Raw genomic sequence first — 26,355 nt, 5'->3', positions numbered from 1 at the left:
TACCCTGTAGAAACTGGAGACAAAATTTTACCACGGTTCACAGAACAGAATTCCCCCCCTGGTGTCGGGCGGGATTTTATGAGCCTCACCTGAGTGAGATCCTAAAATACCAGCCTAGGAATATTGAAGCAGGAGGAGGCCATCCGGAAAATCTAATTCCTCCTTGAAATCACACAACGTTTTGGTCTCAACTACTTTGTGTGGGAGTGAATTCCACACATTCCCCACCCTCTGGGTGAAGACATTTCTCTTCACTTCTATAAGGTTTACCCCTTATCCTCAAAATATAACCCCACCCCCCCCAGTGCTGGACTCCCCCCACCATGGGGAACATTCTTTCTGAATCTCCCCTGTCTAACCCTGTTCGAATTTTGTAAGTTTCTGTGAGATCCCCTCTCATAGAAATGGAATTTCGAGCCCTGTGCCACCCACCCTCCCACCTACCCACCCCCACCCCTTCTTGATTTGGATGACGCCTAACAAGAATGGATGAAGTGTGTTTTGGTATGGAAGTTGTCTAAATTCAGGGCCTGATTACAGAGTGCTTGCTAGGTATTGAGATAGCAAGGGTTAACTGAGGAATAACAAGCACTGGGGAAAACAGGACAATAGACTTTGCCTTCTTGGTCAGGAGAATGACATCTTAAATGCAATGAAAGCTTTTTGTAGAGGTGAACAAGAACATCACCCTCGCACGTACCCTTGTTCTATCTCAATCCTAACCACATATTCCTCTAACACACGTTGAAAGGTTTTTTTGGGCAGTTGTATAAAACTAAAGCTTTGAAACACGTCGTGCATTCCATTCTTGCAATGTTAAGCCCGACAAAGTGACCCAGTGGTTAGCACTGCTACCTCACACTGCCAGGAACCCAGGTTCCATTTCCCAGCTTGGGTCACCGCCTGTATGGAGTCTGCACATTCGTCCCGTCTTTGCGTGGGTTTCCTTCCGCTGTCCAAAGATGTGCAGGTTAGGTGGATTGGCCATGCTAAATTGCCCCTTAGTGTCCAACAATGTGCAGGTTAGGTGGATTGGCCATGCTAAATTGCCCCTTAGTGTCCAAAGATGTGCAGGTTAGGGTGGATTAGCTGTACTAAATTGCCCCCTAGTGTCCAAAGATGTATAAGTTATGTGGATTGGCTATGCTAACGTGCCCACAAGTGTCCAAAAATGTTAATTAGCTATGCTAAATTCTCCCTCAGTGTCCACAGATGTGCATGTTCGATGTATTGGCTATACTAAATTGTCCCAAGATGCATAATAAATAAATTCCATCAATACTACTTTTTTTTATTCCCGGGACACGGGCATCGCTGGCTGGGCCCAGTATTTATTGCCCATCCCTAGTTGCCCTTGGAGGGCAGTTGAGAGTCAACCACATTGCTGTGGCTCTGGAGTCACATGTAGGCCAGACCGGGGTAAGGACGGCAGATTTCCTTCCCTAAAGGGAACCAGATGGGTTTTTCCCCCACTAATCCACAATGGCTCATCAGTAGATTCTCACTTCCAGGTATTTTTATTGAATTCAAATTCCACCATCTGGCATGGCGGGATTCGAAGCCGGGTCCCCACAACATTAGCAGAGTCTCTGGGTTACAAGCCTAGTAATAATACCACTTGACCATCACCTCCCCCTAGGCACTGATGTACCTTTGAGGTGTTTGAAAGCAGAAGCCTATTTCTGCTCAGCAAGCTCTCACAAACAGCAACGTGGTAACAAGCAAATACCTTGGGTTTGTTTGGGAGGTTGAGGGGTTCACATCAGCCAGGGATAATTCGCTTTCTCTTGCGGTCATTCAAGAAAAAGATGCACTGCAGCAATTCACCAAAGATCCTTAGACAGCACCTTCCAAACCCACGACCTCTACCATCTAGAAGGACAGGGGCAGCAGATACATGGGGAACACCACCACCTGCAAGTTCCCCTCCGAGCCACTCACCATCCTGACTTGGAAATATATCGGCCGTTCCTTCACTGTCGCTGGGTCAAAATCCTGGAATTCCCTCCCTAACGGCACTGTGGGTCAACCCACAGCACACGGACTTCAGTGATTCAAGAAGGCAGCTCACCACCACCTTCTCAAGGGGCAAGTAGGGGGTGGGCAATAAATGGTGGACCAGCCAGCGACACTCACATCCCATGGATGAATTTAAAGAAAGCTTTGATTAAACGGATGACGTGCGAGGCCAGATTAAGCAGTTTGGGTTTGTATTTACGGGAGTTGAGAAGGATGGGGGGGGTGGGGGGGGGGAGAATGATCTGATTAAGGTGTATAAAAGGGATTGATTGATTAAATGTAGACCAAATGTTTCCCCTTTTGAGGGGATCTCAAACAAGAGGTCACAGGATGAGAGGTAGTAGATTTAAAACTGAGATATGTTTCTATCCAGAGGGTGGTGAATGTGTGGAATTCAGTCCCACAGACAGTATTTGGGGCCCAAATGTTGTGTGATTTCAACAAGAAATTAGATTTTGCTCTTGGGGCTAAAGGGATTGGGGGCAGGTGTGGAACATTGCATTTGATGATCAGCCATGATCAAAATGAATAGCCAAGCAGACTTGAAGGGCTGAATGGCCTACTCCCAATTCCAATGTTTCTGTGGGGTGTAACGGTGGTTCGCACTGCTGCCTCACAGCACCAAGGACCCGGGCTCAACTCCCAGCTTAGCTCACTGTCTGTGTGGAGTCTGCACATTCTCCCCATGTCTGCGTGGGTTTCCTCCGCTAGCCCGACAGACACAATGGTTTGGTGCTAAATTCTAACTCTGTCACCCAAACAGGTGTAGGGGATTTTCACAGTAACTTCATTGCAGTGTTAACGTAGGCCTACTTGTGAAACTAAAACTTTCTTTCACTTGTGCACGCTCATAAAGAATGGTGGAGCAGGCTTGAAGGGCTGAATGGCCTCCTCCTGCTTCTATAAAGGAGGAGGGGTGAATTTGTGGAACTTGCTGCCCCATGGTGCGGGGGAGGCATAATCATTCAAAACGGTGCCAAGGAGATAGAAAGCAGGTTCAAGGGATAGTGGGGAGGTGGATTCGAGATCAGGGGAAGAGTAACATGATCTGATTGAATGGTGGAGTAGGCTGAAGCCGCTTGGTATGGGCTTGTGCTCTGCCCAAGACCACAACAAACTACAAAGAGTTGTGAACATAGCCCAGTCCATCATGCAAACCAGCCTCCCATCCAATGACTCTGTCTACACTTGCTGTTTCTTCAGCAAAGCAGCCAGCATAATCAAGGACCCCACAGAGATGCTCTCTTCCACCAGGACAGTCTGAGGTCACATACCAACAGCTTCTTCCCTGCTGCTGTCAGACTTTTGAATGGACTTACCTCGCACTAACTTGATCTTTCTCTACACCCTCGCTATGACTACAACACTACATTCTGCACTCTCTCCTTTCCTTCTGTGAACAGAGTGCATTGTCTGTATAGCACGCAAGAAACAATACTTTTCACTGTATCCCAGCACACGTGACAATAATAAATCAAATGAATTTGTCTCCTCCTGCTCCTGACTTCTAGGAATCTATAAATCCTCAAGTCCCGCACAGTCAAGCTCCAATAACCAGACGGTGTGGAGGGGGCAATTTTTTGAAAGCAAAAGTTTTTATACATTTGTGAAAAGAGACAGATTACAGTGTAAACAAGAGACCCGTGACAAATCAAACCCGCAACCTCCGACAGAGACACACGAGGCGTGGACGGGGTGGGGGGCGTGCGGTCGTTGTACACCAGCCTTTCGTGTTATAAAGATGACAGGGGGTGGGGGAAATAAGTTAATATGGCGGATAACACATTTACAATTTGCCTGATTAGAGAGGGGAGGGAAGAGAGGCAGGAGGGGGGGTAGATAACAAAAGCAAAAAATACTTATTGTACAAAAAAATAAAGTGTGGGCAACCTTCACTCTCAGTCACATGTCAGAAGCCCATCAGTCTTGGATGGGACGTCCCGAGATGATAGTCTCCGCCAACCCCGATTTTCATCAGATCTTATGCCCGCTGAAGCGAGGATTAAAAGTGGGGGGAGGGATGGACCTGACTGCTTCCCCCCACCCCCATGGCCAGACCCAAATCCTCCAGTTTCACCTCCAAGCCCGTACAATGGTCCCCCGCCAGAGTGGAGGCTGGCTTGAGATTTGGCAGGGGGTGGGGGGAAATCTGTGCCAACTTGTCAGGGGTGGTGGGGAGGGGTTTGCGCTGCCAGTGAGTTAAGTCTTGGCCTTCTGCTGCACCCCACAATGGATATCCCAAAATTAAAATCCCAAATCTGGAGGGGGTTGGAATCATTAAATCCCTGCAGTGCAGGAGGCCATTCGGCCCAACACTGACCACAATCCCAGCCAGGCCCCAATCCCTACATATTATTATTATTTCTTTGGGATGAAAATGGAACAGGGGACTTAATTAAACCAAAGAAAAACAAAGCGGCAGACTGGCAGGATGCCAACTTTGGATGGCAGGCACCACTGTGATAGTATCAGGGAGGTTTTAGTGGAGTTTACAGCCACTGTGTACACACATACACGTCACAGAAAGCACACATCACTTTACAGAAACCATCTCCCCCCCCACCCCATCAAAAGCAACACCAACAGCAGCCTGTCACAAAACACATCGACACCAAAGGTCCCAGGAGGTGCCAGCTGCTAATCCCCCTTGTGTGCGCGCGCGTTGGGGGGGGGGGGGGGGGGGGGTGTGTGTGTGTGTGTGTGTGTGTGTGTGTGTGTGTGTGTGTGTGTGTGGGATAAAAAGGGTACACTATGCTGTGCCAAAGGGACCACTTGGATGGCAGTACATAGCCAGAGGTCTTTCTTCAAACCCCCTCAATCCCAAAGAATCCATCCAAACTCAAATTGGGCAAAGCCAACTGGCACCCAGAGCAATCTCAAAAGGGGAGGGAGGGGAGAAATAGATTGACTGATCTATGATTCACTACCTCCCCCCAATTCAAACTCCTCCTGTTCTGTCCAAACGTAGAGCAGTGGGGGAGGGGGAGGGAAGAGAGATAAATTGGCAGTGTTGAAGGGAAGGGAATGATGGAAGCCTAAAAACACACGCACACACACACACACACACTTCACTCTGGGAAGCAAGCTCCCATCCCAGATTCCACACATTATATTCCACATGTTAATCGTTACAAAGAGAGTGCAAGCCTAACCAAATGGCAGCGTGGACCACATTTCCTCACACAAAGGGTGGCGGAGGGTAAGAGGGCTTAATTTGCCGTACCCCCCCCCCCCCACCCTCAAGATTAAAGGCGCTTGAGACATTTTATTTCCCCCCCAAAATGGAATGGGCAAGGACTGAGGTCGTAGTTAGAGAAACGGGGACCTTCAGAGCCAAGTGTGTGCACCAATGGACACAGTGCCAGGGACATCTGGCACCGTTCCCCAGATAGGGCGCAGAACAAACCGACGCTCGGGTCTCGGGGTGTGCCCTCCAGCAGCACAAAGAATTTGGAAGCAGGAAAAACGTGTGACAGAGGAAAAAGGCTTCCCCCAAAGAAGAATTAGTTGCTTCCCAAAGACTCAAAATGGCCGCCGCCACCACAGGAGTTCGAACATGAGGATACCCAAACCCTTACGATAAAGGGAGAGAGAGTCTGCAGAAGACAGGAGAAGGAGGTGAGCTCTGTGCCACCCTGGCTTAATACTTGGCAGAGCAGGGGCCCACTGGCTGGTGACCAGGGGAGGGGGTGACCCATTGAGCTGCAGAAGTGAAGAAACCATATCGAATGGTCAAAAAAAAAAGACACTGCTCTCTCTCTCTCCCCTCACCCCAAATCCTCCATCCAATCTCCAACCCATGACTCAAACAGCTGACCGGAACACACGCCAGCACAGCTTGAAAGCAGTGCGGACCCAAGTGAGGGGTGAGGTTGAGAGATACGGCCATGCCTGCTGGCCCCCTCCAGACCACAGCTCTTCCAAGGTCCAGGTCACCAATCCAGACCTCCGCCCGGATATATGACTGGGGGGGCCCCAAGAACAAAACCTGAGGACGGGGTGGGGGGACTGCGGAGGCTGAACAGCAGAGGGCCAGTGCATGTGTCAGTGCCCTGATGTGTGCAGGCACAGGGACAGAGGCTGCGCTGGCTACGACACCCGGCCTGCTCCCCTCCCCGAGGGGTCACACAGCCTGTACAATGGACAATACTGAGAACAGAAAGAGAAATGACTTCAATGGACCGTAAAACGATTGAACAATTTGGGAGCTGGATTAATTGTACGCATGTTCCCGGGAGCCGTGGCATGCACAGACAAACACGCATGTACACACACACACAGACATGCACGCAACTAGCACACGTGCACCCGTGGGCACAAATGCAACTGGTGCACCATGGGCACAGACATGTAACTGGCACACATTCCAGCAGGCACACAACTGGTACACACTACCCCCCCCCCCCCCCCCCCCACCATGGGCGCACACATGCAACTTCCACCCCCTGGTGCACATTCCCCTGCAGGCGCGCACTGTCTGGAACAAGTCACAACTGGCAAACCGTTTATTTTTAAAAAACAGGAGTCTGAAGCTGCCCCACTCCTGGAGATGTTTGGGTGACATTCGGCAAGGAAGCTGCTCACACACACACACATCCACAAAGACAAAAACAGGGCAAGGGTGAAGTTGGGTGCCGCTCCCATTGACCCGTGTGCAGCAGGTGAGCGCGCGCACACACACACACTGACTGTCCAGGGGGAGGGAGAGGAGAGGGGGTTCCACCACGTGTGACACACACACAAAAAAAAAATCACCCGCCTTGGGGGTGGGGGAGAAGAAAAATCGACTGCTGACAAGTTGTTATTGTGTCGCCCACACGCGCTGAAGAGAGAGGTTTTGCTCCTACGATCCCGGGTGTTGTTGAAGGCAGAGGGACAGAGTGGGAGCCCCAGTCCGGAATCACATGATCTCACAGCAGGAATTCTGTTTGCGAGCCTGCGGGAAAGTCGGGGGGGTAAAACAGAAAAGAAAAAAGTTGGCAACATCTCCAAACCAACCCCTCCCTGATATTTCACACATTTCCATCACAGATCGGTGCAGAACTTCACTAATCTTTCCCCAAATAGAGAATAAGGTCTCCCACCAAGGGTGTTGCTGGCTGGTCAACATTTATCGTCCATCCCTAGTTGTCCTGTGAGAACTTCTACCCTGGGAAAGAGTGTTAAGGATTATCCTCTCCATTTGCTAAACTATCAGGTTGGTCCCCCCCCCTCAGCCTCTGATGCTGCAAGCAAAAACAAACCCAAGTTTGTCCAATCTCTCCTCGTAGCTCATAACCTCCCCAAAGTGGGCAACCTCCTGGCGAACCTTCTCCGTTGCCAACGCACCTTCCTTGGACACCCAAGCCCGCTGGGTGGGACTCGAACCCAGAGTTTAGGGCGAGGAGGCTAACCCCCGAATCGCGCCGTGGGACCCGAACCCCTGACCCAGGAGGGACTGGCAGTTGGCGAGCTCTAACCGGGCCACACTTACCGTTTTGTAGAAGGCTTTGGACTGCGTGCCCAGAACTTCCGATTTGGACACCAGATCGTCGAGTTTCTCCCCGCGTTCCAACAACGACTCCATAGTGTTATGCTGCAAACACAAAAAGGATGGGGGAAGCTTGCAATGTCAGCGTTGTGTGTTCACAGCTTTACCCCGTCACTGGGCAAGGTCAGCATTTATTACCCACCCCTCGCCGGCCACTGTCACACGTGTAACATCATTGAACCAAACTTCCCGTTAATGCAAGGTAGTGACAGGTGGAAGGGGAAAGTTGAATAGTTTGAGAGTCGAAGGCTGGTATACTTATATCTTACCAGAGAATCCCTGCAGTGCAGGGGGAGGCCATTCAGCCCATTGAACCTGCACCAGCCACAATCCCACCCAGGCCCTATCTCCCTGTATGTACCCTGCTCATCCCCCTGACACGAAGGGACAATTTACAATGGCCTAACCTGCACATCTTTGGACACATCATGGGTGATTCTGCAGTGCAGCGGGCTGGGAGACACTGGCAGAGGCCATTAGTGGGGTCCCCCTTGGGCGCCACGCCATCCACCCGTCTCTGGCCCGCCCTGATTTCCGGCATTGTGATTTCAGTGCCTGAAATCAGCGTGGAGCTGATTCGAACATTCCTGTCTGGATTACCATTCCATTGGTAGCATCCGCACCCCCTCCCAACCCCAGGAGTGGTTCACAACAGCTCCCCACGAATGGGGGCTGGCTGGCAGCCTGAGCCCGCTGGAGTGAAGGGGGAACTACAGAGATGCCCCTTCACTGTCAGCCTGGCACTGCCCAGGCAATCAGGCAGTGCCAAGAGAGCTGGGCGTTCCACTGCCACTCTGCAGTCAGGTTTGGCGGGAAGGGTGGACAGTATTTGGGGCTGTGGTGGTGGTGGTAGAGAGAAACCAGAGGGGCAGCGATGAGCGGTCATGGGGCTGATATTTACTCAAATTCGGCACTTCAAATATTTTTGGGAGAATCCCAGCCAATCTGTCAGCAACTTCTACTTTCAGCCACCAAACAGATTAATCCTTTTGTTATTTCACAACTAAAAATAAACAGACCTAGCTGGTGTATCTTACCATGCTATTTCACTGGACACTCAGCTCCTCTATCAGCCTAGAGATTCTTAGCTGCTAAGTTTACTTTTTCCTTTTCTTGTCTCAGCCTGGGTACGTCGAGGTCCATGCCTCATCCTTCATAGTTAGAGCATTACCAGAGTTCTTTCCTTAAGGCTATGTTAGGCGAATCTTCCAGCCTCGGTTTGTGAAGCTCCTCTCTAGTTTGATCTTTTCACCCAAGTGGGAGTTCCTATCTGCATTCGAGCGAGGTGAACCATAGGAGACACTTAGCTTCTGGCTGCTCTCTTCCCCCTGCCCACCTCCAAACCCTGGCAGACTCACCTGTTCCTTGATATTCCAAATATTTTAGTGAGATTTCCTAATGAGTCAAGCAGTTTAAGTTGCCAGAAAATTAGAAGTATTCAGCAAAGTCTAATTTGATATCACAATGGTTTTCAGTATCCCTTTCCTTCTCAAAGCCCATCGCCAGAGCAAGATCAATCACCTGGGTCTCTTATCCAGATAGAGATGAAAACTGGCTACGCTCGAGAGCCCAACTCTCCCGACACCATAGCAAGTTGAATCACTTGGGCCTTGTATCCAGATAGAGATGTGAACTTGCTATGCTCGAGAGCCCAAACTCCCTTCCAACTTCTTAAAGAAAAAAAGAGGGGCAGCTTAAAACATGTTTACCACCCGATATTCTCAAAACTCTTCTGGGGCTTTGGAGACACTGATGGACAGAGTGACAGTATTCACCAGGGTGAACAGGGGAACATTGGGGGTGTCTTTCAGCTCTTACCAAGATTATTTTGGTCTCGTCCAGTTCGGCTTGTACTTTGCTCATGGGATCAGCTTCACGGGGATTCTGAGGAGGCAAGGACACAAATCAGTGGTGGACAACCTGGGCTAGCGAGCGGGCCACGTGAGCCCCCCAGCATCTCAAAACTGAAATTGGGCTGGTTCACTAACCCTGATCCCATGATAAGATTAAATACATCTAACACACGCTAAGTATTTCACAACGAGATATAGGAAATGCTTCATCACTTATAGGTTAATAGATTCTCCCTCAGTAGCCCAGTGTGGTGGCTAGGGGATTTTGACAGTAACTTCATTGATTTGTCACATGTATTAGTATACAGGATTGTTTCTTGCACACGAGACAGACAAAGCGTTGGTAGAGCTATTCAAAAGACTGAAGGCAGCAGGGAAGAAACTTCTTGAGTTGTTAATGTAAGTCTATTTATGACACTAATAAATAAACTTTATAAAATTTAAACTTAAAACTAGAACTATCAACTTGAGGCAGCATGGTGGCACATTGGTTAGCACTGCTGCCTCAGCACCAGGACCTGGGTTGGGTCACTGTGTGCGCGGAGTCTGCACATTCTCCCCGTGTCTGCGTGGGTTTCCTCCGACAGTCCGAAAGACATGCTGGTTAGGTGCTAAATTCTCCCTCAGTGTTATCCGCACAGGCGGAGTGTGGCAACTAGGGGATTTTCAGAGTGACTTCACCGCAGTGTTAACGCAAGCCGACTTGTGACACTAATTTCTCGGATTTGAACATGGCGAGCTTGAGATCTGGAATTCTCTGCCCAAATTCAGAGGCAGCAAAAGTTCAAAAGTGGGGAAACTATGATAAATGTGTGAAAAGGAATAATCCACCAGGTTACGCAGATAGGGGAGAGGAACATCATTCAGGACCAATGGGACAGAATCCTGCTGTACCAATACTACAGGTTTCTAAGTATCCAGAGCTTCTCGGGTTGAGAGCTTCAAGTTTTTAGGTGTCCAGATCAGCAATAACCTGTCTTGGTTCCCCCTGCCCCCTCCACACCGACACTATAGTGAAGAAAGCCCACCTCCTTTCTCAGGAGGCTAAGGAAATTCATCACGTCCACCACAACTCTCACCAACTTTTACAGATGCACTATAGAAAGCATTCTTTCTGTTTGTATCACAGCTTGGTATGGCTCCTACTCTGCCCAAGACCGCAAGGAACCACAAAAGGTTGAGAACGTAGCCCAGTCCATCCCACAAACCAGCCTCCCATCCACTGACTCTGTCCACATTTCCTACCGTCTCAGGAAAAGCAGCCAGCATAATCAAGGGCCTATGTATCCCAGACAGACATTCTCTCTTCCGCTTTCTTCCTTCGGGAAAAATAGACAGAAGTCTGAGGTCACGTACCAACCAACTCAAGAAAACTTCTTCCCTGCTGCTGTCAGACATTTGAATGTACATTAAGTTGATCTTTCTCTACACCCTAGCTATAACCATAGCACTATTTTCTGCACCCTATGTACTCTATGAATGGTATGCTTTGTCTGAATAGCATGCAAGAAACAAGACTTTTCACTCTATAATGATAGAATCCCGACAGTGCAGGAGGAGGCCATTCCTATCCGCATAACCCCATGCATTTGCACTAGCTAGTCCCCCTGACATTGAGGGGCAATTTATCATAGCCAATCCACCTAACCTACACATCTTTGGACTGTGGGAGGAATCTGGAGCACCTGGAGGAAACCCACTCAGACACAGAACATGCAAACTCCAGTGACCCAAACCAATAATCGAACCTGGGTCCCTGCCACTGTGAGGTACCAGTGCTAAACACTGTGCCACCATGCTGCTCATGACCATGTGACAATAATAAATCAGATATTAAGTTGATCTTTCTCTACACTCTAGCTATGACTGTCACACTACATTCATAAGAACATAAGAAATAGGAGCAGGAGTAGGCCAACTAGCCCTTCGAGCCTGCCCCGCCATTCAATAAGATCATGGCTGATCTGTCGTGGCTCAGTTCCACATTCCCGCCCTCTCCCCATAACCCTTAATCCCCTCTCTCATCAAAAACCCATCAACCCGCATCTTAAAAATATTTAGCGAGGCAGCCTCCACCAGTTCAACGGACAGAGAATTCCAGAGATTCACCACCCTTTGAGTGAAGAAGTTCCTCCTCAACTCTGTTCTAAACCGCCTCCCCTTTATCTTGAGGCTATGCCCCCTAGTCCTACTATCCTTTCTGAGCGGGAAGAGTCTCTCCACCTCTATCCTATCCATCCCATTCATCATCTTATACGTCTCAATGAGATCTCCCCTCATTCTGCTAAACTCTAACGAGTACAAGCCTAATCTATTCAGCCTCTCCTCATAGCTCAACCCCCTCAACTCCGGAATCAGCCTAGTAAACCTCCTCTGCACTCCCTCCAAGGCTAAAATATCCTTGCGCAAGTACGGCGCCTAAAACTGCACACAGTACTCCAGCTGCGGCCTCACCAATGCCCTATACAGCTGCAGCAAGACCACCCTACTTTTATATTCAATCCCCCTATGAAGGCCAGCATCCCATTCGCCTTCCTGACCACCTGCTGCACCTGCAAGCTGGGTTTTTGTGACTCATGCACAAGGACCCCGAGGTCCCTCTGCACTGTCGCCTGCTGCAGTTTTTCGCCACGTAAGTAATAGTCCTTCCTACCATTATTCCTACCAAAGTGGACCACCTCACACTTGCCAACATTAAATTCCATTTGCCATTTCCTGGCCCATTCGCCCAGCCTATCTAGATCCTTCTGCAGACTCTCCACATCCTCCACACAATTTGCCTTTCCACCAATCTTGGTGTCATCAGCAAATTTCGACACCCTACACTCGGTTCCCTCCTCCAGATCATCTATATAAATGGTAAATAGCTGATGCCCCAGCACTGACCCCTGGGGCACTCCACTAGTCACCATCCGCCAATCCGAATAGCACCCATTGACCCCCACTCTCTGCCTCCTATTTGACAACCAGTCCTCTATCCATGCTAACACCCTACCCCTAACTCCATGTCCCCTGACCTTCTGCAATAACCTCTTGTGAGGTACCTTGTCAAACGCCTTCTGAAAATCCAGAAAGACCACATCCACCGGCTCTCCTCTATCCACCGCCCTAGACACATCCTCATAGAACTCCAGTAAATTTGTCAGACACGACTTCCCTTTAAGGAAACCGTGCTGCGTCTGCTCTATCAAGCAGTTCCCCTCAAGATGCCTCGCTATTTCCTCCTTGATGACAGATTCTAACATTTTACCTACAACAGACATTAAACTAACTGGCCTATAATTCCCTGCCTTTTGCCTGGCACCCTTCTTAAACAACGGCGTAACGTTAGCCGTTTTCCAATCCTCCAGCACTTCCCCGGAATCCAGCGATGTCTGGAAAATAACCACCAAGGCATCCACTATCACCTCCGCCATTTCTTTCAGGACCCTCGGATGCATTCCATCCGGTCCTGGGGACTTGTCCACAATCAGCCCCTCCAGTCTGTCGAGCACCACCTCTCTAGTAACAGTAATGTCATCGAGACCCTCCAGTCCTACCACCTTTCCATCTCTAACACCCGGCAAATTATTCACGTCCTCCTCCGTGAAGACAGAAACAAAAAAGTTATTCAAGACCTGAGCCATATCCCCATCCCCTACCACTAGGTCCCCCTTCTCATCCTCTAAGGGACCAATGTCCACCCTAGCCAGCCTCTTCCTTTTTATGTATTTATTAAAAACTCTTGCTATCCTTTTTTATATTAAGCGCTAGCCCAGCTTCATAGTTTCTCCTACCCTTCGGCACTCTTGCCTTTGCTTTGAAGTACTCCTTGAATGGTATGTTTTGTCTCATATCACACAAGAAACTATACTTTTCACTGTATCCCAATACATGTCACAGTAAAATCAAAAAAGCAATATTTAAATGCAGTTCCTCTCACTGTATGACAAACATCAAGTCAACATGATGGATTTTAGCTCGACAGCGTGCGGGACTAGAGAACAGAACATTACAGCGCGGTACAAGCCCTTTGGCCCCCGATGTTGCGCCGACCTGTGGAACCAATCTAAAGCCCATCTAATCTACACTACTCCAATATCATCCATATGTTTATCCAATGACCATTTAAATGCCCTTAAATGTTGGCGATTCCACTACTGTTGCAGGCAGGGCATTTCATGCCCTTACTACTCTGAGTAAAGGGCCTACCTCTGACATCTGTCCTATATCTATCACTCCTCAATTTAAAACTATGTCCCCTATTGCTAGCCATCTCCATCCGAGGAAAAAGACTGTCATCCCAACTAATCCTCTGATCATCTTGTATGCCTCTAAGTCACCTCAATGTTCTTCGCTCTGATGAAAACAGCCTCAAGTCCCTCAGCCTTTCCTCATAAGACCTTCCCACCATACCAGGCAACATCCTGGTTAACCTCCTCTGCACCCTTTCCAATGCCTCCGCATCTTTCTTATAACGCGGCAACCAGAACTGTACGCAATACTCCAAGTGCAGCTGCACCAGAGTTTTGTACAGCTGCAACATGACCTCATGGCTCCAAAACTCAATCCCTCTCCCAATAAAAGCTAACACACCGTACGCCTTCTTAACAACTTCATCGACCTGGGTGCCAACGTTCAGGGGTCTCTGCACATGGACATGGAGATCTCTCTGTTCATCCACAGAGGACCTAATCCCAGAATAAAGGGGTGCCCAGTCAAGACTGAGGTGAGGAGGAATTTCTTCTGAGGGTTGAGAGTCTTTGGAACTCCAGGGAGCTGAGAGAGCAGAGTCCTTCTGTATATTTAAGGCTGAGATAGATTTTTGATCAGTTAGGGAATTAAGGGTTATGGGGAAGGGACAGGAAAGTGAAAGTGAGGAATATTGGGTCAGCCTATTGAATGACAGAGCAGGCTCGAGGGGCCAAGTGGCCTACTCCTGTTCCTATGGAGTCTTGTACAGAAAGTTAAGAGTTAACATATTCACCAGCCAACTTCACAATACTGTGGGCACCTAAAGATGGGATGCAGCACCATATGATGGTATTCCAAGTCAAGTTGGCCTGTCACTGTAAACAATTTACAAACTGTAACAAAGTTTATTAGTGTCACAAGTCAGCTTACATTAACACTACAATGAAGTTACTGTGAAAATCCCCTAGTCACTACACTACAGCACCTGTTTGGATAGACTCTAGGGAAAATTTAGCACAGCCAATGTATCTAACCTGCATGTCTTTCGGACTGTGGGAGGAAACCCACACAGACACAGGGAGAATGTGCAGACCCCACACAGACAGTGACCAGAGCCCGGGAGTCGAACGCGTGTCCCTGGTGCTGAGAGGCAGCAGGGCTAAGGGGCTTCGTCCCAGACAAGTTGGGACATCAGACCAGGATTGTGCACAGTGCAAGGACAACTCTAGCTCCAGATTAATCATTGTTCCTGGAGTCCCCGATGAGCAGAAGGATCCATTGCTTTTCTATCATTTATTCTTTTTCAATAAAGCATTACAATAGTTTCGAGACTACAACTGCAGTCTGTGTCTTATTTAACCATCCAGCCCCCCCGAACCCAAACCCATTCTAATTCCAGTCTCTTATTTAACTACCCAACCCCAATCCCCCCCAACCCAAACCCATTCTAATTCCAGTCTCTTATTTAACTACCCAACCCCCCCAACCCAAACCCATTCTGACTCCAGTCTCTTATTTAACTACCCAACCCCAATCCCCCCAACCCAAACCCATTCTGACTCCAGTCTCTTATTTAACTACCCAACCCCCCCCCAACCCAAACCCATTCTGATTCCAGTCTCTTATTTAACTACCCAACCCCCCCCAACCCAAACCCATTCTAATTCCAGTCTCTTATTTAACTACCCAACCCCCCCAACCCAAACCCATTCTGACTCCAGTCTCTTATTTAACTACCCAACCCCAATCCCCCCAACCCAAACCCATTCTGATTCCAGTCTCTTATTTAACTACCCAACCCCCCCCCAACCCAAACCCATTCTGATTCCAGTCTCTTATTTAACTACCCAACCCCCCCAACCCAAACCCATTCTGATTCCAGTCTCTTATTTAACTACCCAACACCCCCCCCAACCCAAACCCATTCTGACTCCAGTCTCTTATTTAACTACCCAACCCCAATCCCCCCAACCCAAACCCATTCTGATTCCAGTCTCTTATTTAACTACCCAACCCCCCCCCCAACCCAAACCCATTCTGATTCCAGTCTCTTATTTAACTACCCAACCCCACCCCCCCCAACCCAAACCCATTCTGATTCCAGTCTCTTATTTAACTACCCAACACCCCCCCCAACCCAAACCCATTCTGATTCCAGTCTCTTATTTAACTACCCAACCCCCCCAACCCAAACCCATTCTGACTCCAGTCTCTTATTTAACTACCCAACCCCAATCCCCCCAACCCAAACCCATTCTGATTCCAGTCTCTTATTTAACTACCCAACCCCCCCCCAACCCAAACCCATTCTGATTCCAGTCTCTTATTTAACTACCCAACCCCACCCCCCCCAACCCAAACCCATTCTGATTCCAGTCTCTTATTTAACTACCCAACACCCCCCCCAACCCAAACCCATTCTGATTCCAGTCTCTTATTTAACTACCCAACCCCAACCCCCCAACCCAAACCCATTCTGATTCCAGTCTCTTATTGAACCTTCCTGTGGAATGAGAACAGAACAACTCTACGTTCTCAGCAGTGGAAAGCCAGCGCGGTTGGATCCGTTTCATAGCTAGTCGCTCTTCAAGACTCCCGCGAGGCTGCGCCACCTCCCTCCCTGCAGCGAGACTAACCCGCCATTGGCGCCATCCCGGAAGTGTGGCGGGCAGTACCTGGTAACGGGCTAGGTGAGCTTCCAGTCCGTTGTAGCGTATCACGTCTGGGGAGCCCTTGGGCCATTCTATACTGTCCACCTGTCTAGAGAATTCGTCCAACACCTAAAAAAAATCCAAAGAGGGCATGAGGGATATTGCACACCATTCAATGTCATCACTCAGAACCATAGAGTGCAAGAAGGCAACGTTGAACTGATACAGAACATCGGTGAGGCCACACTTGGAGTACTGTGTACAGTTCTGGTCACCTCACTTTAGAGAAATGTGGACAGACAGGTAGTATTGAGGAAGCAGAAGGACATGGACAGGTTCGGAGAGTGGGCAAAGAAGTAGCAGATGGAATACAATGTGGGAAGGTGAGGTTATGCAGTTTGGAAAGAGGAATGGAGACAGACTATTTTCTAAACAGGAAAATGCTCACGAAATCAGAGACACAAAGGGACTTGGGAGTCCTTGTTCAAGATTCTCTAAAGGTTAACGCGTAGGTTCAGTCGGCAGTTCGGAAGGCAAACGCAATGTTAGTGTTCACGTTGAGAGGGCTAGAATACAAGAGCAGGGATGTACTTCTGAGGCTGTATATAACTCATTGTTTAGAAGAATGAGGGGGGGATCTTATTGAAACTTACAGGATACTGCGAGGCCTGGATAGAGCGGACGTGGAGAGGATGTTTCCACTCGTAGGAAAAACTAGACCCAGAGGGCACAACCTCAGGCTAAAGGGACGATCCTTTAAAACAGAGATGAGGAGCAATTTCTTCAGCCAGAGAGTGGGGAATCTGTGGAACTCTTTGCCTCAGAGGAGGCTGGGTCATTGAGTGTCTTTAAGACAGAGATAGATAGGTTCATGATTAATAAGGGGATCAGGGGTTATGGGGATGAGAAAAATATCAGCCATGATTGAATGGTGGAGCAGACTCGATGGGCCGAGTGGCCGAATTCTGCTCCTGTGTTTTCTGGTCTGCAGGAAGGGTGCAATTGCATGAGGAGGGGATAGAGGGTCACCAGACTGGAACAGAGCAGTTGAGCAAGGAGAGACTGGATAAGCTTGGATTGTTTACTCTGGAGCAGGGAAGGTTGAGGGGGACATGATAGAGATGTGCACAATTATAAAATACAAGATAAGTTTATTTACTAGTCACAAGTAAGACTTACATTAACACTGCAATGAAGCTACTGTGAAATTCCCCCAGTCGCCACACTCCGGCACCTGTTGAGGTCAATTTACCTAACCAGCACGTCTTTCAGATTGAGATGAAACCCATGCAGACATGGGGAGAACTTGCAGACTCCACACACAAACGGTGACCCAAGCTGGGAATTGAACCCAGGTCCTTGGAGCCTTGAAGCAGCAGTGCAAACCACTGTGCCCGAGGGGGATAGAGCGAGTTGGGAGCAGCTATTCCCCTTGGTTGAGGGGGAAGGGAGGTGTAAGTCGCGAGGAAGCAGAGTTTTTGGGTGAGGGGCAGGAACAGGATGAGGTTGGATCTCACTGAACCTTAGAATGCAGAAAGGCCTGGATAGAGCGAACATGGGGAAAGATTAGGGTCAGACGGCGTAGTCTCAGAATAGAGAGGTACCAACTCAATACTGAGGTGAGGAGGACTTTCTTCTCTCAGAGGGTTGAGAGTCTTTGGAACTCCAGGGAGCTGACAGAGTAGAGTCCTTGTGTATATTTAAGGCTGAGATAGATTTTTGATCAGTTAGGGAATTACGGGTTACGGAGAAGAGGCAGGAAATCAGACGCGAGGTATATCGGGTCAGCTGTAATCCTGTTCCCATGGTCTTAAAAAGGGGGCTATTCTTGTACGGAAAGGAAAGTTAACCTGTTCACCAGCCAATACTGTGGGCACCGAAGGATGGGATACAACACCGTATGATGGTATCCCAAGTCAACTTGACCTGCTCCTCTTATCAGTTGTACACTATTTTCCCCAAGTCTGTGTTGATACCAAGTCTTGCACAAGATTGGATCCGAGACTCTCCATTAGTGGGAGAGACTCGGATCGGAGGGCACAGCCTCAGAGTCAAGGGACCAACCTTTAGAAACGAGGAGGAGGAATTTTTTCAGCCAGAGGGTTTGGTGAATTTACTGCCACGGGAGGAGGTTGGGTCATTGAGCGTGTTTAAGACAGAGACAGAGAGGTTCTTGATTGGTAAGGGGGTCAAAGGTTACAGGGAGAAGGCACAAGAATGGGGTTGAGAACCTGATCAGCCATGACAGAACAGACCCGATGGGTTGAATGGCCTAATTCTGCTCCGATATCTTATGGATTCAAGAAAAGAAAAATTCAGAGGCTAGTAGGAAATTGGAATGCACTACCTAGGAAGGCAGAAGCAGCCAAAAAAAACATAAAACCTTTACAAAGATACTTGGAATGAGCGTTTGAAAGAAACAAAGATGTGCAGGTTAGGTTGATTAGCCATGCTAATGTCAGAGGAATTAGTAGGGCAAATATGTAGGGTAAGGGGATAGGGCCTGTTGCCGGTATAAGCTAAATGGATCGAACGGCCTCCTTCTGCACAGTAAGAATTCTACAAAGTTCTGAGAGGGTGGCTCAGTGGGTTAGCACTGCTGCCTCAGTGCCAGGGTCCCGGGTTCGATTCCTGGTTTGGGCCACTGTCTGTGGGGTCTGCACCTTCTCCTTGTATCTGTGTGGGTTTCCTCTGGGTGCTCCGATTTCCTCACACAGTCTGAGAGATGTGCTGGTGAGGTGGATTGGCCATGTTAAAATTGATCCTTAGTTTCGGGGGAGTAGCCAGGGTAAACGTGTGGGGTTATAGGAATAAGGCCTCAGTGGGATTGGGGTCAGTGCAGGCTCGAAGGGCTGAATGGCCTCCTGCTGCACTGTAGGGATTCTATGAATTGCTTCAGAGGGTAGCAGTGAATCTTTTGGGGGGGGGGGGGGGGGGGTCTGGTTGCTAGAGGGCTTGACAGCTCCATCTTTGTACACATTTAAGACTGGGGTGGTCAGATTACTGACCTCTCGGGGAATCACAGGGAGCGGGAGGAAAGTGGTGAAGTCCGGGATCCCTCCCTCCCGGCTCTGGTTTGGTTCAGCCTGTCTCCGGGAGGATCTCGGCACACGCGGATTCTTACCTTATCGAGCAGCGAGAAGCAGACACGTGATGGGTACTCGCTGTCAGCGATTGCCACCCCTGACAAGGAATCGTTCCGTATACAAACATGGCACAGGTAATCTGGCAGGAGCACACAGAGGGAGGAACATGTGTCAAGGTATTAACCATACAATCCCTACAGGACAGGAGGCCATTCAGCCCATCTTGTCTGCACTGACAACAATCCCACCCAGGCCCTATCCCCGTCACCTCATATTTACCCAGCTAGTTCCCCTGCCACCAAGGGGCAATTTAGCATGGCCAACCCATCTAACCTGCACACCACTGAACTGAGGGGGGAAACTGGAGGAAACCCACACAGATATGGGGAGAATGTGCAAACTCCACACAGACAGTGACCTAAGCTGGGAATCGAACCTGGGTCCCTGGAGCTGCGAGGCAGCAGTGCTAACCACTATGCTGCCCCCAACGTTCCTCGACACTTTACTAATTTGTACAAGAACACACTAAAATAATAGAACATAAATACCGAGGTTACTCAAGACAGTTAACCCCGACAGCAGGAAACTACAGACGGATGGATAATATTCGGGTCCCAATTGAAATTTCAAGACATGCTGTCAAAGTTTTGTGCTTAGCACTCATCAGGTCTGACACAAGAATACCAAATTTCTAGAGGGAGGGACAATTACACTCATGGGGAAAAAAGTGCCGATTAGATGGCAGGTCAATGTTGCCATGGGCAATGGTTCCCTAGCGCACTCGCCATGGCAACGCCACAAATCGGAGTCATCCTATGGTCCAATCAGCACAGTACAACTCTCAGCTCCCTCGGAAATTGGGCATTCTGGCATCTGTCCTAATGATTGCAGGGCATTTCCCAGTACTGTTTGGGGTTTAGTACGGGGCCCCACGACGGACAGGCTCACCTTGTTCTTTCACCGCAGCCCGGCTCCCGATCTGTGAACGGTCCACGATCAGCTGACTTGTGAAGGTCATAAACTCCTGGACGCTGCAGGTAACAAGCAAAAGGCGTCAACTCTGGCACGGCTTCTGCACCCCTGACGCACAAAGCGGCAAGTCGTTCGGAGAGATAAGGTACCTCACAGTGACGCCCAGCTCGAAGCCGATGGCCAGGCAATTAGACAGGAGAGCCACCAGGAACCTTTCACCAGCTTCCTCAGAGGCACCCAGCTGTGCATTCACTTTCTCAGCATCAGGGACCTGGGTTGGATTCCCGGCTTGGGTCACTGTCTGTGTGGAGCCTGCATGGGTTTCCTCTGGGTGCTCCCGTTTCCTCCCACAGCCTGAAAGACATGCTGGTTCGGTGCTACATTCTCCCTCAGTGCAAACCGAACAGGCAGCGGAGTGTGGCGACTAGGGGATTGTCACAGTAACTTCATTGTGGCGTTAACACAAGCTAATTTGTGATACGAATGAAAAGCTTGGATCAGACAGGATGGGTTCAGAAAGCATGTTCCTGGTGGTGGGGGAGTCCAGAACGAGAGGGTCATCGTACTGGACCTGTGCGCAGAGTCCTTATCTGAGGAAAGATGTCCTTGCTACAGAGGGAGTACAGCGAAGGTTTACCAGGCTGATTCCTGGGATGGCAGGTCTGTCATATGAGGAGAGACTAAGTCGGTTAGGATTATATTCACTGGAGTTTAGAAGAGTGAGAGGGGAATCTCATAGAAACTTATAAAATTCTAACAGGGTTAGACAGGGTAGATTCAGAAAGAATGTTCCTGATGGTGGGGGGAGTCCAGAACTCAGGGGTCTAAGAATCCCTCCAGTGCAGAAGGAGCCATTCGGCCCATTGAGACTGCACTGACCACAGTCCCACCCACGTCCTCTTCCTGTAACCCCACCCATTTACCCCACTCGCTGGCACAAGGGTCAACTTAACATGGCCAGTCAACCTAACCCACTTTGGACTGTGAGACGAAACTGGAGCATCTGGAGGAAGCCCACACAGACACAGGGAGAAGGTGCAGACTCCACACAGACAGTGACCCAAGCTGGGAATTGAACCCGTGTCCCTGGGGCTGTGAGGCAGTAACGTTAACCACTGTGCCACCAGGCCAGTTTGAGGATAAGGGGTAAACCTTTTGGGACTGAGATGAGGAGAAATGTCTTCACCCAGAGGGTGGGGAATGTGTGGAATTCACTCCCACAGAAAGTAGTTGAGGCCAAAATGTTGAGAGATTTCAAGAAGAAATTCGATTTCACTCTTGGGGTTAAAGGGATCGAGGGATATGGGGGAGGATCAGGATATTGAATCTGATGATCAGCCATGATCAAAATGAATAGCAGATCAGGCTGGAAAGGCCGAATGGCCTCCTCCTGCTCCGTGGTTTCTATGTAAGGAAGCAGGATAGGTAGATAATAAGCAGATATATTTGCCCAATAAAAGAAATCCTAAAAGCAGGGATGTAATGATGTAACTGTAGAAAATGCTGGTTAAAGATTATTTATTAGTCACAAGGCTTCCACCGAAATCACTGTGAAAATCCCCTAGTCGCCACACTCCAGCCTGTTCGAGTTACACTGAGGGAGAATTTAGCACCTAACCAGCACATCTATGGGAGGAAACAGAAGCACCTGGAGGAAACCCACGCAGACACAGGGAGAATGTGCAGACTCCACACAGACAGTGACCCAGCCGGGATTGAACCCAGGGTCCTTGCTGCTGTGAGGCAGCAGTGCTAACCCACTGTGCCACCACAGCTGGAGGTGCCTGTACAGGTCCTGTCACCACATTCCAGGAAGGGCATAACTGCTGTGGAGGGAATGTGGAGAAGAATGTTGCCAAGGCTGGAACATTGCAGCAATAAGCAGGGATTGGAGAAGGAGTAGGTTGTTTCACTTGGAGCTGAGGAGGCTGTAAGGTTGGGGGTTTGGAAGGGCCTGATTAAAGCATACATAATGAGGAGGGACAGATTAGGTAGACAGTAAAGTCTGCTAATGACCAGGGAGCACAGTTTAAGGCCACTGATGGGATTTGGCAGCATGGGGGAATCTGGGTGTCCGCGTTGCTGAGCACCTGCGGTCTGTTTGCAATCAGGGACCCTGACCTTCCCATCACTTGCCTTTTTAAACACACAATCCTGCACCCCTGCCCACGTCTGTCCTTGGCCTCCGACAGTGTTCCAGCGAAGCTCAACGCAAACTGGAGCAACAGCATCTCATCTTCCAGCTCAACATCGAATTCAACAATTTAAGATGATTCGCTCGACCCCACCTCCAATCCTTTTCATTCTATTTCATTCTTAACTCTTCTCTGCTTTTTATCGCTTGACTGTCTTTCTTCACCCAAGAGAGAAAATGCTGGAAAATCTCAGCAGGTCTGGCAGCATCTGTAAGGGGAGAAGAGAGCTGATGTTTTGAGTCTGGATGATCCTTTGTCAAAGCTTTGAAACGTCAGCTCTTTTCTCTCTTTACAGATGCTGCCAGGCCTGCTGAGATTTTCCAGCATTTTCACTTTTGGTTTCAGATTCCAGCTTGTGCAGTAATTTTGTCTTTATTTCTCACCCCACCATCTGATCTCTCCTCTTTTCTTATCTTTACTCCCCCACTTTTCTCCATCTTGTCTCTCTCCCACCCACACAATCTTCATCTGTCACAGCTTACCCTCAGCTCCTCTGCCATTCACACCCTAATTCTCTCTGAGGTGCCATTAGCAGCCTTTCCCCTGGTTTCAGTGCCTCATCTTCCATTCCCTCCCCCACAGTATAAATTTCTCCCACTTTCTGTGCCTTTTAGCTTTGATAAAAAGGGTCATCCGGACTTGAAACGTCAGCTCTTTTCTCCCCTCGCAGATGCTGTCAGACCTGCTGAGATTTTTTCCAACAGTTTCTCTCGTGGTTTCACATTCCAGCTTTTAAATGAGAGAATCCTTGTCACGCAGACAGTGGGGAATGTCTGGAATTTATGGCCTAAATTGGTGGTTGGGACTGGAACACGACTCATTCATAAAGGAACCTGGATCTGCCCCTGGAGTGCTGGAACCTGCAACACTACACATGTGGCATTAGAATGGGCAGTTAGTTATTTTTGAGGCCAGCACAGAAATGATGGGCTGAATCGACTCTTACTGTTCTGTGACTTTTCTATCAAGCTATTTACTGCCCAATTGCCCCTTGAGAAGGTGGTGGGTGAGCCAGCATCTTGAACCCGCTGCAGTCCGTGTGGTGTAGGTACACCCACAGTGCTGTTAGGGAGGGAGTTCCAGGATTTTGACCCAGCGACAGTGAAGGAACGGCCACTATATTTCCCAGCTAGGGGAGGGAGTGGCTTGGAGGGGAACTTGCAGATGCTGGTGCTCCCCATGTGTCTGCTGTCCCTATCTTTCTAGGTTAGTTTATTTATTAGTGTCGCAAGTAGACTTACATTAACACTGCAATGAAGTTACTGTGAAAATCCCCTAGTTGCCATAATCCAGCATCTGTTTGGGCACACTGAGGGAGAATTTAGCACCTAGCCACCATGTCTTTCGGACTGTGGGAGGAAACCAAAGCACCCGGAGGAAACCCACGCAGACACAGGGAGGATGTGCAGACTCTGCACAGACACAGTGACCTGAGCCAGGAATTGAACCTGGGTCCTTGGCGCTGTGAGGGATCAGTGCTAACCACTGGGCCACCATGCCGCCCCATGGTAGCGGTCACGAGTTTGCAAGGTGCTGTCGAAGGATGAGTTGCTGCAGTGCATCTTGTCAATAGAACATTCCAGCACAGAACAGGCCCTTCGGCCCTCGATGTTGTGCCGACCAGTGGGACCAATCTAATGACCCTCTAATCTAAACTATTCCAATGTTATCCATATGCCTATCCACTGACCATTTGAACACCCTTAAAGTTGGTGAGTCCAGAACTGCTGCAGGCAGGGCATTCCACACCCTGACTACCCTCTGAGTAAAGAACCTACCTCTGACATCCGTCCTACAATTACCACCCCTTAATTTAAAGCTATGTCCCCTCATGTTAGCCGTCACCATCCAAGGAAAAAGGCTCTCACTGTCCACCCTATCCAATCCTCTGATCATCTTAAGAACATAAGAAATAGGAGCAGGAGTAGGCCATCTAGCCCTTCGAGCCTGCCCCGCCATTCAATAAGATCATGGCTGATCTGTCGTGGCTCAGTTCCACATTCCCGCCCTCTCCCCATAACCCTTAATCCCCTCTCTTATCAAGAACCCATCAACCTGCTTCTTAAAAATATTTAGCGAGGCAGCCTCCACCACTTCAACGGGCACTTCAATCTTGTATGCCTCAATCAGGTCACCTCATAACCTTCTTCTCTCGAAAGAAAATAACCTGAAGTCCCTCAGCCTTTCCTCATAAGACCTTCCCACCATACCAGGCAACATCCTGGTAAACCTCCTCTGCACCCTTTCCGATGATGGTACACACTGCTGCTACTGAGCGTCGGTGGTGGAGGGAGTGAATGTTTATGGATGGGGGGGCCAATCAAGCGGGGCTGGATGGTGTCAAGCTTCTTCAATGTTATTGGGAGCTGCACCCTAACCTTAGTTAGTCCACCCTTGGAATACAGTGTTCAATTCTGGTCGCCACATAAGCAGAAAGATGTGGAGGCTTTGGAGAGGGTACAGAAAAGATTTACCAGGATATTGCCTGGTATGGAGGGCACTAGTTATGAGGAGAGGTTGGAGAAACTTGGTTTGTTCTCACTGGAATGACAGAGGTTGAGGGGCGACCTGATAGAAGCCTACAAGATTATGAGGGGCACGGACAGAATGGATAGTCAGAAGCTTTATCCCAGGGTGGAAGAGTCAATTACTAGGGGACACAGGTTTAAGGTGCGAGGGGGAAGGTTTAAAGTAGGACTAGGGGGCACAGCCTCAAGATAAAGGGGAGGGTCGGTTTAGAACGGAGTTGAGGAGGAACTTCTTCACTCAAAGGGTGGTGAATCTCTGGAATTCTCTGCCCGTTGAAGTGGTGGAGGCTGCCTCGCTAAATATTTTTTAAGACGCGGGTTGTTGGGTTTTTGATGAGAGGGGATTAAGGGTTATGGGGAGAGGGCCGGAAAGTGGAACTGAGCCACGACAGATCAGCCATGATCTTATTGAATGGCGGGGCAGGCTCGAAGGGCTAGATGGCCTACTCCTGCTCCTATTTCTTATGTTTTTATGTAAAGGAGACGTACGAAGCAAGTTTTGTTTTTTTTTATACAGAGGGAGGTGGGTGCCTGGAACTCGCTGCCGGGGGAGGGCGTGGAAGTGGATACGATAGTGATTTTCAGGGGGCATCTGGACAAATTCAGGAATAGAGGGATACGGTCCCTGGAAGGGTAGAGGGTTTTAGTTCGGTCGGGCAGCATGGTCAGTGCAGGCTTGCAGGGCCTGTTCCTGTGCTGTAATTTTCTTTGTTATGTGGGAGAAAGCAGGATTGAGTTGGACAATCAGCCATGATGGTAATGAATGGCAGAGCAGGCTCAGAAGGGCCCCCTCCTGCTCGCTGTCTTCCACATGTCTACGTAAACCCCTCCTGCCATAGAGACCCCAGCTGAAAACCCTCACCTGGAGCGTTGGAAGAAACTGAAAGACGAGACATCGTAGGCAGCTTTCAGAAGGTTTACCCCCGTGGCCCCCTTGTAGAACACGCTCAGGCTGTATAACTTCATGACTGCACCCCGCGATGACCTCTGCAGGGAGACAAACACAGAGTCAGGAGCAGTGCTAGGCAGAACCAGATAGCAAGCTGGTGCTGAATCAAACCGTACAAGGCTCTGAGCTCAGAGCAAACAGAGACAGAAACGCCCAGTACACTGCTTGTAAAGGCCAGTGTGCATTTATATGGTGGTGCAGACAGCATTCGGCATGCTTGGTTTCACTAGTCAGACACAGTAAGAAGTCCGACAACACCAGGTTCAAGTCCAGCTGATTTATTTGATAGTAAACTCACAAGCTTTCAGGATTTGCCCCTTCGTCAGGCAAATGGAGTGTTCTGGCCCCAGACAGAGCACATAACAGCACACACAGAGTACAGGTAAACCGTCTGTGCTG

At 49.2% G+C, this 26,355-nt stretch overlaps 1 protein-coding gene across 1 annotated transcript; it reads right to left on the bottom strand.

Moving 5' to 3' along the window:
- Positions 1–6,481: 6,481 nt before the first annotated feature.
- ykt6 (YKT6 v-SNARE homolog (S. cerevisiae)) lies at positions 6,482–26,022 on the bottom strand. The gene is made up of 7 exons (XM_080216953.1): positions 25,870–26,022; positions 20,261–20,343; positions 19,351–19,451; positions 16,251–16,355; positions 9,368–9,433; positions 7,493–7,594; positions 6,482–6,955 (listed from the first exon to the last, which is right to left on the bottom strand). Exons 1-7 carry the CDS (start codon positions 25,971–25,973, stop codon positions 6,920–6,922), a joined length of 597 nt encoding a protein of 198 aa, XP_080073079.1. The 5' UTR covers positions 25,974–26,022; the 3' UTR covers positions 6,482–6,919.
- Between the last annotated feature and the right edge of the window lie 333 nt (positions 26,023–26,355).

Source organism: Carcharhinus amblyrhynchos, chromosome 34 (assembly GCF_965287045.1).
Source record: "Carcharhinus amblyrhynchos chromosome 34, sCarAmb.v2.hapA, whole genome shotgun sequence".
In the NCBI taxonomy this organism is placed as follows: Eukaryota; Metazoa; Chordata; class Chondrichthyes; order Carcharhiniformes; family Carcharhinidae; genus Carcharhinus; species Carcharhinus amblyrhynchos.
Note: the sequence above shows the minus strand (reverse complement) of the source record. Positions and strands in the feature narration are given on the sequence as shown.

Excerpts from the sequence above, each read along its gene's own strand:
- ykt6 (XM_080216953.1), bottom strand. The coding sequence starts at position 25,973 with ATGAAGTTATACAGCCTGAGCGTGTTCTACAAGGGGGCCACGGGGGTA. Across the intron at positions 7,595-9,367 it reads ACGAGACCAAAATAATCTTG|CATAACACTATGGAGTCGTT; the intron begins GTAAGAGCTGAA and ends TTGTGTTTGCAG. Across the intron at positions 6,956-7,492 it reads CCAAAGCCTTCTACAAAACG|GCTCGCAAACAGAATTCCTG; the intron begins GTAAGTGTGGCC and ends ACTTTCCCGCAG.